Source organism: Artemia franciscana, chromosome 3 (genome assembly GCF_032884065.1).
Source record: "Artemia franciscana chromosome 3, ASM3288406v1, whole genome shotgun sequence".
Taxonomy (NCBI): Eukaryota; Metazoa; Arthropoda; class Branchiopoda; order Anostraca; family Artemiidae; genus Artemia; species Artemia franciscana.
In genome coordinates, this window is record NC_088865.1 from 12967031 (window position 1) to 12978971 (window position 11941).

The 11941-nt window shown below is 37.0% G+C and overlaps 1 protein-coding gene across 1 annotated transcript in view; it reads right to left on the reverse strand.

The window, feature by feature from the left end:
- The window catches only part of LOC136025467 (zinc finger protein 37-like), a 60854-nt gene extending 49165 nt beyond the window's left edge, over nucleotides 1-11689 (reverse strand). The window contains exons 1-4 of the mRNA XM_065701499.1: nucleotides 11509-11689; nucleotides 9697-9805; nucleotides 6777-7002; nucleotides 2103-2253 (exon numbers count right to left, since the gene is read on the reverse strand). Of these exons, the coding sequence (XP_065557571.1) occupies nucleotides 2103-2253; nucleotides 6777-7002; nucleotides 9697-9805; nucleotides 11509-11689 (667 nt within the window). The remainder of the gene's footprint in view (nucleotides 1-2102; nucleotides 2254-6776; nucleotides 7003-9696; nucleotides 9806-11508) is intronic.
- Nucleotides 11690-11941: the final 252 nt, after the last annotated feature.

Below are 11941 nucleotides of genomic sequence, written 5' to 3' on the forward strand. Positions count from 1 at the left end.
AGTTTTTTTTTAGTTTTTTTCTTTATTCTTTTTAGTTTTTATCTTTTAATTTTTTTTTAATTTTTTTTTTTTTAGTTTTGTTTTTTCCTTTATTTTTCAGTTTTTTTCCTTTTTTCTTTTTTTCCTTTTTTAGTTTTTTTAGTTTTTTAGGTTTTTTTATTAGTTTTTAGTTTTTTTTTACTTATGTCCTGGTCGTCATTTACATTCCCTGTGTCCCGGTCGTCATTTGTGTCCCGGTGCTTTGTTGATGGTGATTGCTAATAGAACATTCCTTGTGTCCCGGTCGCTTTCTCTTTGAGTGCCCCGGTCGTCATTAATATTTCCTATGTCCCGGTGTCCCGGTCGTCATTTGTGTCCCGATGTCCCGGTCTATAATTTCGTCAGTCGACAAACATGACGTCAGTCGACACACAAACATGACGTCACTCGACACGTCACTCGACAACTTATTTTTATATATATATAGATATATATGTTTTTAACTACGTAAAACTTGCGAATATACAACATTCTTCGCTGTCCCATTGTCTGTGCATATAAATAGATTGTCAGGTTTACCGACTCTTGAACATGCAACATATAATTGTCCATGGGAAAAACAATCCGGATTCAGATCTATACCTCATGATTCTAATGATTGCCCTTGAGCTTTGTTGATGGTGATTGCTAATCGAACATTCTCTGTGTCCCCGTCGTCATTTAAATATCCCCCTGTGCCCCCCGGCGTCCCCGTTATAGCTGTGTCTCTGTGTCCCGGTCATTTATATTCCCTGTGTCCCGGTCGTCATTTGTGTCCCGGTGTCCCAGTCTGTAATTTGAATTTTTTCAGTATTCCAAAGAAATTTGATCCCTCAATGCCATGACAACGCTCGCATAAATGTTCAATGATGTTACCATTAATGCTTGTTTCGCGGTTCAAATCAAAGTTCTAGTCAGAATTCAAGGCTACGAGAACTCTATCATGTAAACACACTTTATTGAAATATTTCATTTTTAATTTTTGAATCAAGATGTGTGTTTATTCTTCCAGTACACAATTAATATTGATAGAAAACATACAACAAACCAACTACAGTCGATGACCAAGCGCAAAGTACCACAGGGACGGCCACATAAAAATTTTCGAAAAACCGTGTTCAGCTAAGATTACATGTAATTTTAAGACATATAAAATTTAAAAAAATGTTAAGTTAAAAAAAATTTATTCCCAAAAAAAGTTTTGTAAAACATTGGGGGGGGGCATAGGGGCCCTGGAGGGGTATGAGGGGCCCAAACTCATGCGCAAGTCTGGTAATAAAAAATTAGTGTGATCAAGACACTAATTGATCAAGACTACAAAACTACAAAAAAGGAGATCAAGACTACAAAAAAGGATACCTAGTGGGCTGCAATCATTACATTTTCTGGGACCAAGACAAGTATCACTGACTTATCAAAAGAATATTACAGTATAGCATGCCTATCAAATCACTGTGGTAAGCATAGTCTCTTAATGTTGCCACAAATAAACCCACAATATTTCTACTTATTTTCAGCATAATTTTTTTTTCAAAACTCAATATTAATAAGAATTATTGTTACCCGAAATCTGGTACAAAATTGCGTGGCAAAAGAAAACGAACAAAAAAAAAATCCTGAAGGTACCAGTTCTAGAACAGGAACGTGCCGAATATGTAATTTTTTTTAATAGAAATTGATTTTGACTACAGAGAACCAACTTAAAGGATTATCCAAATACGCCCATTCCACAAAAAAAGACGTAAGTAGGGGGACCGTGGCCAAGGACAACTTCCAAAATTCTAAATTTCAACGAATCTCTGGGCACTTCTTATTTCAAATCTCACATAAAATTCGCTATCTTTTATTATTAGAATGAATATTTCAATGGAATGAATATCCTGTCTGCATGGGTTTTGGCAAAAAAAAAAAATATAATGAGAATCAATCCATGCGGTGTTGCAAAACCAAATTCAGTCAACTGGAGTTGCATAAGTAGTGACGAAGAATACGAACAGAAAAACTGACAAGGGCTTATTCTGCATGGAAGTACTAGATAGAAGTCAGCTTCTTAAAAAAAAATTACTGAAGATAAAATCACTTACAGTCTCTTGACATTCCAGCAGCGAGGCATTTCTTGAATCGACAAAACTGGCATTCACTTTTGTTCACCCAACTTACAAAGCATTTTCCTTCTCTTATGCAATCTGCTTCAGTATATTCAGTCTGCCTCAGTGTAATCCTTCGAAAAAATATCTGAAATTAAAATATAAATCTTTTGATACGTCATTCAAGGAAACAAGTGAATCACACGACAGACTCATTTTATTCATTCTTTAGCCGATGGCACTAATTGCATACTGAATAGCCCATACCCCCCTCCCTCCCCAGAAAATGTTGAGAATGTACCTGCATAGAAAAAAAGTATTTTGACGTTAAATATAAAAGATAGTTGGATTTCGTCATATAGAATAAAACAAGAGCTAAGAGCTCATATGGCACTTGTGACGAGGTCGGAAGAGCCAAGAGCTCATATGGTATGAGCTCTAGCAAAATTCTAAGAATCAATAGATTGCTTTAAAAGGAAAATCAGAGGCTTAATGCCGGTTGGGATTTAAAATAAGAGCTCTGAGTCACGAGGTCCTTCTAAATACCAAAATTCATTAAGATCCGATCACCCACTCGCAAGTAAAAAATACCTTAATTTTTCTAATTTTTGTAATTTTTTTTTCTCCCTTCAGGCCCAAAGATGGTCAAATCGGGGAAAACGACTTTATCAAGTCAATTTGTGCAGCTCCCTGGCAAGCCTACCAATTTTCATCGTCATAGTACGTCCAGAAGCACCAAACTCGCCAAAGCACTGAACCCCACCACCTAACTCTACCAAAGAGAGCGGATCCAGTCCGGTTACGTCAATCACGTATGTATGATATTTATAAGCGTTTTCCAAGATTTCCGGTCTCCCCCTCAAACTCCCCCCAATGTCAAAAGATCTGGCCGGGATTTGAAATAAGAACTCTGAGACAAGAGTTCATTCTAAATATCAAATTTCATTAAGATCCGGTCACCCGTTCTTAGATTAAAAATACCTCAATTTTTCAGATTTTTCCAAATAACAACCCCCAGCTCCCTCAAAGAGAACGGATCCGTACCAATTATGTCAATCTCGTATCTATAACTTGTGCTTATTCTACCCATTAAGTTTCATCCCGATCTCTCCACTCTAAGGGTTTTCCAAGATTTCCGGTTTCCAATATATCTGTTTTCCCCCTCCAACCCTCTAAGTCCCAGGATTCGATTCGAATTGAAAATGGAGCATCTGAGACATAAGATTCTTCTATATATCAAGTTTCATTAAGATCCGATCACCCATTCGTAAGGTACCTCGATTTTCACGTTTTCCAAGAATTCCGGTCCCCCCACCAACTCCCTTCAATGTCAACGGATCTGGTCGATATTCAAAATGAGAGTTCTAAAGCATAAGATCCTTCCAGATATCAAATGTCATTAAGATCTGATCACCCTTTCGTAAGTTACAAATACCTCATTTTTTCTAATTTTTCAGAATTACTCCCCTCCCCCCACTCCACCAAAGAGAGCGGATCTGGTCCGGTTATGTCAATCATCTATCTTGGACTTGTGCTTATTCTTTCCACCAAGTTTAATCCTGATCTCTCCACTTTAAGCGTTTTCCAAAATTTCCGATCCCCTCCCCCTAATGACACTGGATCCGGTCGGATTTAAAATCAGAGATCTGAGTTTCAAGGTCCTTCTAAATGAAATTTCATTAGGATACGATCACACTTTCGTAAGTTAAAAATACCTCATTTTTCACATTTTTTAGAACTAACTTCAGCCCCATAAACTCCCCCAAAGAGAGCAGATCCGTTCCGGTTATGTCAATCCCGTATCTAGGACTTGTGCTTATTTTTCCCACCAAGTTTCATCCTGATTACTCCACTCTAAGCGTTTTCCAAGATTTTAGGCCCCCCCAACTCCCCCCAATGTCACCGGATCTGGTCAGGATTTTAAATAAGAGCTCTGAGATATGATATCCTTCCAAAAATCAAATTTCATTAAGATCCGATTACTCCTTCGTAGGTTAAAAATGCCTCATTTTTTCTAATTTTTCAGAATTAACCCCCCCCCCCCCACTCCCCCAAAGAGAGCGGATGCGTTCCCGTTATGTCAATCACGTGTCTAGGACTTGTGCTTATTTTTCCCGCCAAGTTTCATCCCGATCCCTCAACTCTAACCGTTTCCGAGATTTTAGGTTCCTCCCTCAATTTCTCCCAATGTCACCAGATCCAGTCAGGATTCAAAATAAGAGCTTTGAGACACGATATTCTTCCAAACTTCAAATTTCATTAAGATCCGATCACTCCTTCGTAAGTTAAAAATACCTCATTTTTTCTAATTTTTCAGAATTACCCCTCCCCCCCAACTACCCCAAAGAGAGCGGATCCGTTCCGGTTATATCAATCATGTATCTCGGACTTCTGCTTATTTTTCCAACCAAGTTTCATTCTGATCCCTCCATTCTAAGCGTTTTCCAAAATTTTAGGTCCATCCAACTCCCCCCAATCTAAACGGACCCAGTTGGGATTTAAAATAAGAGCTCTGAGCCACGATATCCTTCCAAACATAAAATTTCATTAACATCCCATTACCCGTTCATAAGTTATAAATACTTCATTTTTCTATTTTTTCCGAATTACCTGACCCACCACACCCCCCCCCCCCCCCAGATGGTCAAATCGTGGAAACGACTATTTCTAATTTAATCTGGTCCGGTCCCTGATACGCCTGCCAAATTTCATCGTCCTAGCTTATCTGGAAGTGCCTAAAGTAGCAAAATCGGGACAGACAGACCGACAGAATTTGCGATCGCTGTATGTCACTTGGTTAATACCATGCACCATAAAAAAAAATGTTCAATTTTATAACTTAAGCACTAGAAATACAATTTTAATAAAAACTATAATGTTGTGAAATGTTTAGTTTCCTGACAGATATATTAGTCCAGTTAATGCACATGCAGAAAAATTTATAGTCGGAAGATACTGCTACATCTGTGTTACTGACTAGACATCGCTATCAGCACAGAGCTCATAAATGTTGCATAATACACCATTTTAGACCTTATTTTTCATGGGAATCTAACATCATGTCCTTGAATCAGTCTGCACTCTCTGGGTATTTAATGAATAAGGTAATCGCACAAGACGTACCGAAAAAGACGAAATTCAGAGAACTCCGCAAGAGAGCTAATAATCTGGCAAGGAGAGATGAAATTACCTACTTGTCAAATCTGGCCATAGACCGAGAAGAGACTGCCGCTAGACATGAGACTCGTAGACAATATAGGATTATCAGAGAGCAAAACTTGAAAAAAAAGTAATATCATTACATAAAATGGGAAAGATCAGATGGGAATATCATCACAGGGCGACTAGAAAGAATAAACCGATTGGAAAGAACATTCCAAGGGTCTGTTATACAGGAGAGGCCACGCTATATCTTAAACTTCCTCCATCCACTCCAGCCAAAATATGCGACCAGCAGCTCCGTTACTCGTGGAGCGGTATTCTTGCGATGTATCTCCTTCTTCAAAAGAAGAAGTCAGAAAAGCCGTGAAGTCCTAAAAAAAATATAAACCCCTTGTAAGGACTCCCTCCCGGCAGAAATATACAAAGGAAGTCCGACTCCCTATCGGCAGAAATATACAAAGAAAGTCCGGCGCTAGTTGAAGCCCTAACGATTTGAGTCCCTTTTATATATTGGGGAATATATTACCCAGGACTGGCGTAGCGCAACTACAATCCCTATATTTAAGAAAGGAGATGAAGGAGACTGTAAAAATTACCGCACAGCCTCGATAATAGACATAGCTGGGAAGATTTTTGCAATGGTGTCAGTGAACCGCTTTACATCGGACAAGGAAGAACCAGGCAGGTTTCCACCGAAGAATGGGGTGTGTAGATTATATCTTTACCCTAAGAATTCTTCTTTACTAACATTTCATTCATGGATTGGCTATCTTCTCAGTCTTTCTTGATTTAGTTGCATTTGACTCAATATTACTACCATTGGTATGGCAAACAATGCTCGAAGACGGCGTTCAGACGAAAATAGTCGAGCTGCTAAGAGCATACTATGAGAATACCCTGAGTAACGGAACTTTTTGAAATATCATATGGCGTCCGTCAACGACATCCAGGATCGCCAATTTGTTTCAAGTATGTTATATACTAGATTATGAAAAACGCATTGAAAGAAGATGAATGTGTCGCCTTTTCGGCACAATGGAAAATTTCTGACACTGAATTCATAGACAATGCTAATCCACTCGCAGACTCTGCCCAGAGAGCACAAAATATGACAGAAAGAGTAGCGAATACGGCTAGTGATACAGGACTTCCCCAAATATGAACGTGAAACCTGGCCCTTCAAGGTGGTGGAAGAGTGTCAGCTTGACAACTTTGACTGAAAATGTTTACGGGCCATTATCCACATAGGGTTAGCGCAAAGAATCAGCAATCAACTGCTGACGAAAGTATGCAGACAAAAGTGTGACATTTCCACCATGATCAAGAAAAGGCGTCTCAAGTGGCTAGGTCACGTAATGAGGCGCCTGGAAGAAACTCTGAGACGCCAGCTACTAATAGCAGCCCCTACTTCCTCATAGAAGAAATTAACCAGGTGGCCAGATGCAATCTTGGCATAATGTCGTCAGAAGGAATTTCGAACCACTTGGGAGATTCCAAAAGCATGGTCACAAGTGGGACAATGCGTGGCTGGAGTTTATTCAACCATTCACAGAAGACAGAACCCGATGGAAATATTTGGTCCAGCAGCTTCTTGATATTGAGTTGGGCTGAACAGCCTGTGTGTAGTCTTAAGTAAGTAAGTAATATACCAGTTATCTGAGTTTTAAATCTAATAAGGATAGCTAGATTTACAGTCAATTTACATAGAAAGCTAATCCAGTTTACAGTAAAGGCACTAAAATATAAGAATTTTTATAAAAAAAAGATTACTAATTTAATTTTTAATTCCAATACTACAATATGCCAAGGTTATCACGGTCATTTCAATGACTAAATACTACTACCAGTATAAAATAAATAGACCATACAGACAAAATATACCATTACAGGTCGTTTTTGGCAGGTGTTTTGAGTTAATCCGTATTCCCTGGCTGGTTAAAAAATGAGATTCAACATATTAGTCATTCACATCTAAAATATGCATTCGATGTTAAATCTGATAAAACGAGAAAGACAAGCCACTTAAAGAACTCTCATTAAAACCTACAATTTTTGTAAAAAAAGACATGTTACCATTCAATTTTTAATGCCCAAAGTAGATGCAGATTAACGCAAGATGCAGTAGATGCAGCCAGAATTCATATTCGTAAGTGATTTACATTCACATTCGTCACTGACCAAATATCACAAAAAGCAAAACACCCTTAAACGTTACAGACACAATGTACAATTAAATGCCTTCTTGGGGTGGAGGGTGGGGAGGGTTGTCTAAAAAGAATGACCTTGCATCTGTTTATATTCCTTGGTAAGTTATAACTAATTAAAAGTCAAAAATATATTTACCTTGCAAGCTTCACATGTTGTAACACCATAATGGAAACCCGATGCTTTATCTCCACACACCTTGCACACAAATTTTTTTTACTAGGACCTGGGGAACTGTTGAAGCTAGGAATTTGCTCTAGAATGTAAAAATTATGATTAAAAATACAATAGCAATACACAAGCCTCATAACGATAATCCTATAAAACAATAATGCCAGCTTGATGAATGAAAACACCCCCAGTCAGATTGCACATATTATTTACAAAAACTTGTGCATTCGCATGAGTTTTGAATTTTTTTTTAAATACGAAAATTGACATCAGATATAATAATAAATCAATTAATTATTCAATTAATTATTTATTATTCAATAAATCAATTATTTATTATTAATAATAAATGTATTATCAGCAGTATGTGCTAGAGTATTTGTTCACAAAGACTACACGAATATTTTATTATTTGGGGCCTTAAGTCGTAGACAAAAGGCCAGGATCGCCTTTCAAGAATTTTGCAGCACCAAATAAAGTAATTTGACATAATTTGCACTTTACTGAAAAAAAAAAAGAAATAACCGTTGACTGTCCGTTTAATTGACATATACTGATATTTGTTCCTTAAAGTTTTGATAATTTTTCATTTATGAAAGTAAAAAAAGTTAAAACATTTAAAATGCATTTTTTCCAGTAAAGCGCAAATTATATTCTGGTCTTGTCAAACCGTGGGGGTTATCAGACCTACTGATTTTAATTTATGCTCGTTATGAGCTTGACTCGGCCATTTATTGTAATTTCTGTTCGTTTTGAATTTCATTTATTTATTGATAGTTGTTTGTAATAGTTTTACGCTTGGAAGATTATTTTACTTTATTTCTGCTCATTTTTGGCTAAATCGAGCCGTTTACTTTTCTTTGAAAAACTTGTTTGGTGGAAAAAGTTTTTTAAATTAATTTCTGTTCATTTTTATTGACACAGCCTTTTTCATGGAAAAAAATATAACATTTTATATCTTTTGAGTTTTTCTATAAGAATCCATAGTTTGGGTTGATATTTGTATGTTCGCAAAATTTTTTCTACAATTTTTAAACTAAATAAAACATAATATCTTCCCAAAAAATCGATCTATGGTCAAGGACAACCTAGATAAACTTACACTCTTTTTGTTTATTTAAACTGTAAGAGCAAAAGAAGTAATAGTAGCAGACCCAAAGTTTCAACTTAACACCCCCAGTTGTTCTCGATATATTGCTGAGGCGTCTTATTGGCAACCATAAACACAGTGCCTTTTGATTTAGTTTGAAGCAACATTTTGTTTTAAAGCTTAATGGACCCGTTGCATAGCTGTCGGGGGTTGACACGCCCAAAATCTCTAAAAAAAATAGTTGCTGGACAATTCTACTATGCTGAACAAAATGATTGTCTCAAAATTTTGACTGGATGCGTTTCGAAATGAATGGGCTTGAGAGAAAGACTGTTTGCCTGTAATCTCTTTTTACTCTTAAAAAGGGCACTAGACCTTTTAATTTTGATTCGAATCAGTTCCTTCACAAGTTTCAATGATATTTCTAACAATTATAGTGTTGCTACTTACGATAGTGCTTACATGCTCTTAGAAAAACCTGCATGTATACAATTTTTCGTTTAACAGAAACTCCTCCTAAACTTTCCCTTACGTTCCCAAACGCTCGTTGCCCTCCAATCACTTGAGTAATAAAAAGGGCACTAGTCCTTTCAAGTTCCAATCGAATGATCCTTTTTCAAAGATTGTACGACAACAAATGGTCATCTCAAAATTTCTTATCAGATGCATTTCAGGAAAATAAGAGACATGTGCTTGAGAGTGGGAGGGGGGGTATCACACTCCGATCATCCTGAATTTTAAAAAGTGCACTAAAACTTTTGATTAGCCGTCCAATGAACCCTCTCCGAAGTATATAACATCATCCTTTCTAGATTTACCTCATATGCCCCCAAGGCATAACTTACAAGGTTTTGAGAGATCAGGGCACAGGAATAGGTTCAAAAACTAAAACCAAGACAACTAAGTCGCTTAGATTGTGAATATATGACAATAAAGAGATGATGTTGAGTAACGTGAAGCCACCTGGTCAGTATTATTAGTAAAGACGATGGTCGCAGCACAGATGTTAAAAGTGGAGTAGCCACGTTCAATTTCACAGTTGAATAAGGTTTGGAAATATAGGAAGATGATTCTGCAAACAAAGATTAGAATACTGGAAGCTAAAGGGATGACAGTGGTCAAGTATGGTTCTAAATCGTGAGTGTTTGGGAGGACGGAAGAGGATTTGTTGGACATTTTCTAGAAAAATTATTTACGGAATTTTATAGATTTTCTTGGGTGGGGGGTGGGGGCAGAATACGTTCTGGTAATAAAGGATGACATATTGTCAGAGATCGTTCTCGTTGGCCAACCATCTACGACTAAACCAAGAGCAGATCGTCATAGAATGGAATGAAAGCAGTTCGTAAGGAAGGATTTCAAGGACATCGGAGCCTCTTAGAAGGTTGTAAGGAGGTAGGCTTTGAATAGATTGGATTGGCAAGGATCAAATCATAAGGGTTTGGTCAACGATGGCTTAGAGCTGCAATTGTTGTTAATGGCAGCAGTTTCACGTCTCAAATCTAACTTTTCTGTGCACTAGGCTCCACTTAGTCCAAAATCTTACTGTTGATGGCTTTGAGCCATTGTAAATATAAAATTCTGGTTTATTTTTCGGGCTGCCGTATGTACCCCCAAACTATATCTTTCCAGGTCCTTTGGCCGACGAAATTTTGAATCTGCAAAAGAAATGGCTTCATTTTCGGCTGCATTTTCAAGGGGAGCTATGTGCATTGAGGTCGTCTTATGGATTGATGTAATAATCCAAATATAAACGTAACAGAGTGGATGCATGGATTTGAGTATAGGCCAAGGGGAAGGGTATAGTGGAAAAAAATCGATTTGCTTGGTTTTTTTCTAGTATCAATAGTAGTATTAGTAGTAGCAAAAATGGCATGGTCGGTTGTCAAAATGACATGTCTGCAATATCTGAGGAATAATTTTTGAAACTTTCCGAGAATGTTGGGTTCTTCGTTCTTTTTCTCTTTCAGTTTTTTGTTTGCTCTATCTCCCCACGATCAAGTGTTGCTTTTCGGGAAGGTAATAAAATGTTGTTTCTATGTAAGTTAATAAATCCTCATCCTTATATAACTTTAGAAACTTTTTTTAACTTTAGAAATTATTTTAAGAATAATATCTTCTTAGTAATGACAATTTTTTTTTTGTTACAGCTAACAGCATAAAATGGTGAATGGCGTGACGATCCCTATTGTTTTGACCTTCATTGTAGTAACAAAGCCATTTAAACTGGCGCTAATAACCTACAGTTCCATATTGGGGTTGGGTTGGCATGGGGTTAGGATGAATAAAATATTTGAGTAACGTAACAAACAATTCAGCTTTAAAAAAAGTTATTTAAGATTTAGCAGTATTGATTCTTATTTTTAGGAGCTTGTCAGTGAAATTAGGCCAGGCAAGTCATTGGATATCACTGTCACGTGATATTGTAACGTGAAGCAATCACATTTGGTGATTCAGGAAGATTTATTTTTCCCGGTGTTTCAATGCTAGTAATTCACAGATCCTTTTTTTTTTATTACTTTCCAAAACGTTTCGAAAACTGCCAAATTAAGAAGATCCAAATAATATGGGCAAACAAAGCCAAAGTTCTAGGTGATGAAATCAGAAATTTAGAGAGAAGGGCCAGGAAGGAAGGGTTAAAATGTCCAAAAAAGTTCACTATTTGGCCTCTAGTCCCAATTATCTTGAGATAACAGTCATTTGAAGTAGACTCTACGGAACACGAGTTCTCTGCCTCTCCTCTCCTGCTCATACGTTTTAAAATGAACGTCATACCTTCATCACTGATATCGTTTGTTCGGTAGGGTTTACTTAGTATGAGATCAGTCTTTCCTTGGTCCTCTTGCTTTTGATTGCCCAGAATTAGGTGATTGAAGACAGAAGAAATTTTTACAGTATCCAAAGAGGCAGATGCAGAATAAACATCTTTATTCTGAGCTTCGACAGATGTGAGCATATCAGCTGTGGTGTCTGAAATCATAAAATAAATGTTGCTTCGTTAAAACAATTCAACCCAGACACCTAGGTTTTCATTCTTCCTTTTATTTTGAACACATGCAAAACCACAGCTAACAGAGAGGTAAGCTTGAAGCGATGTCTATCTGTTATGATCTTTCTTTATTATGTACTAAAAGTTGAAAAATAACAGAACTAGGGTTAAAGACCTTCAACATCAAGGTCAAAACTGAGTTCATAAAACTTGGTTAAT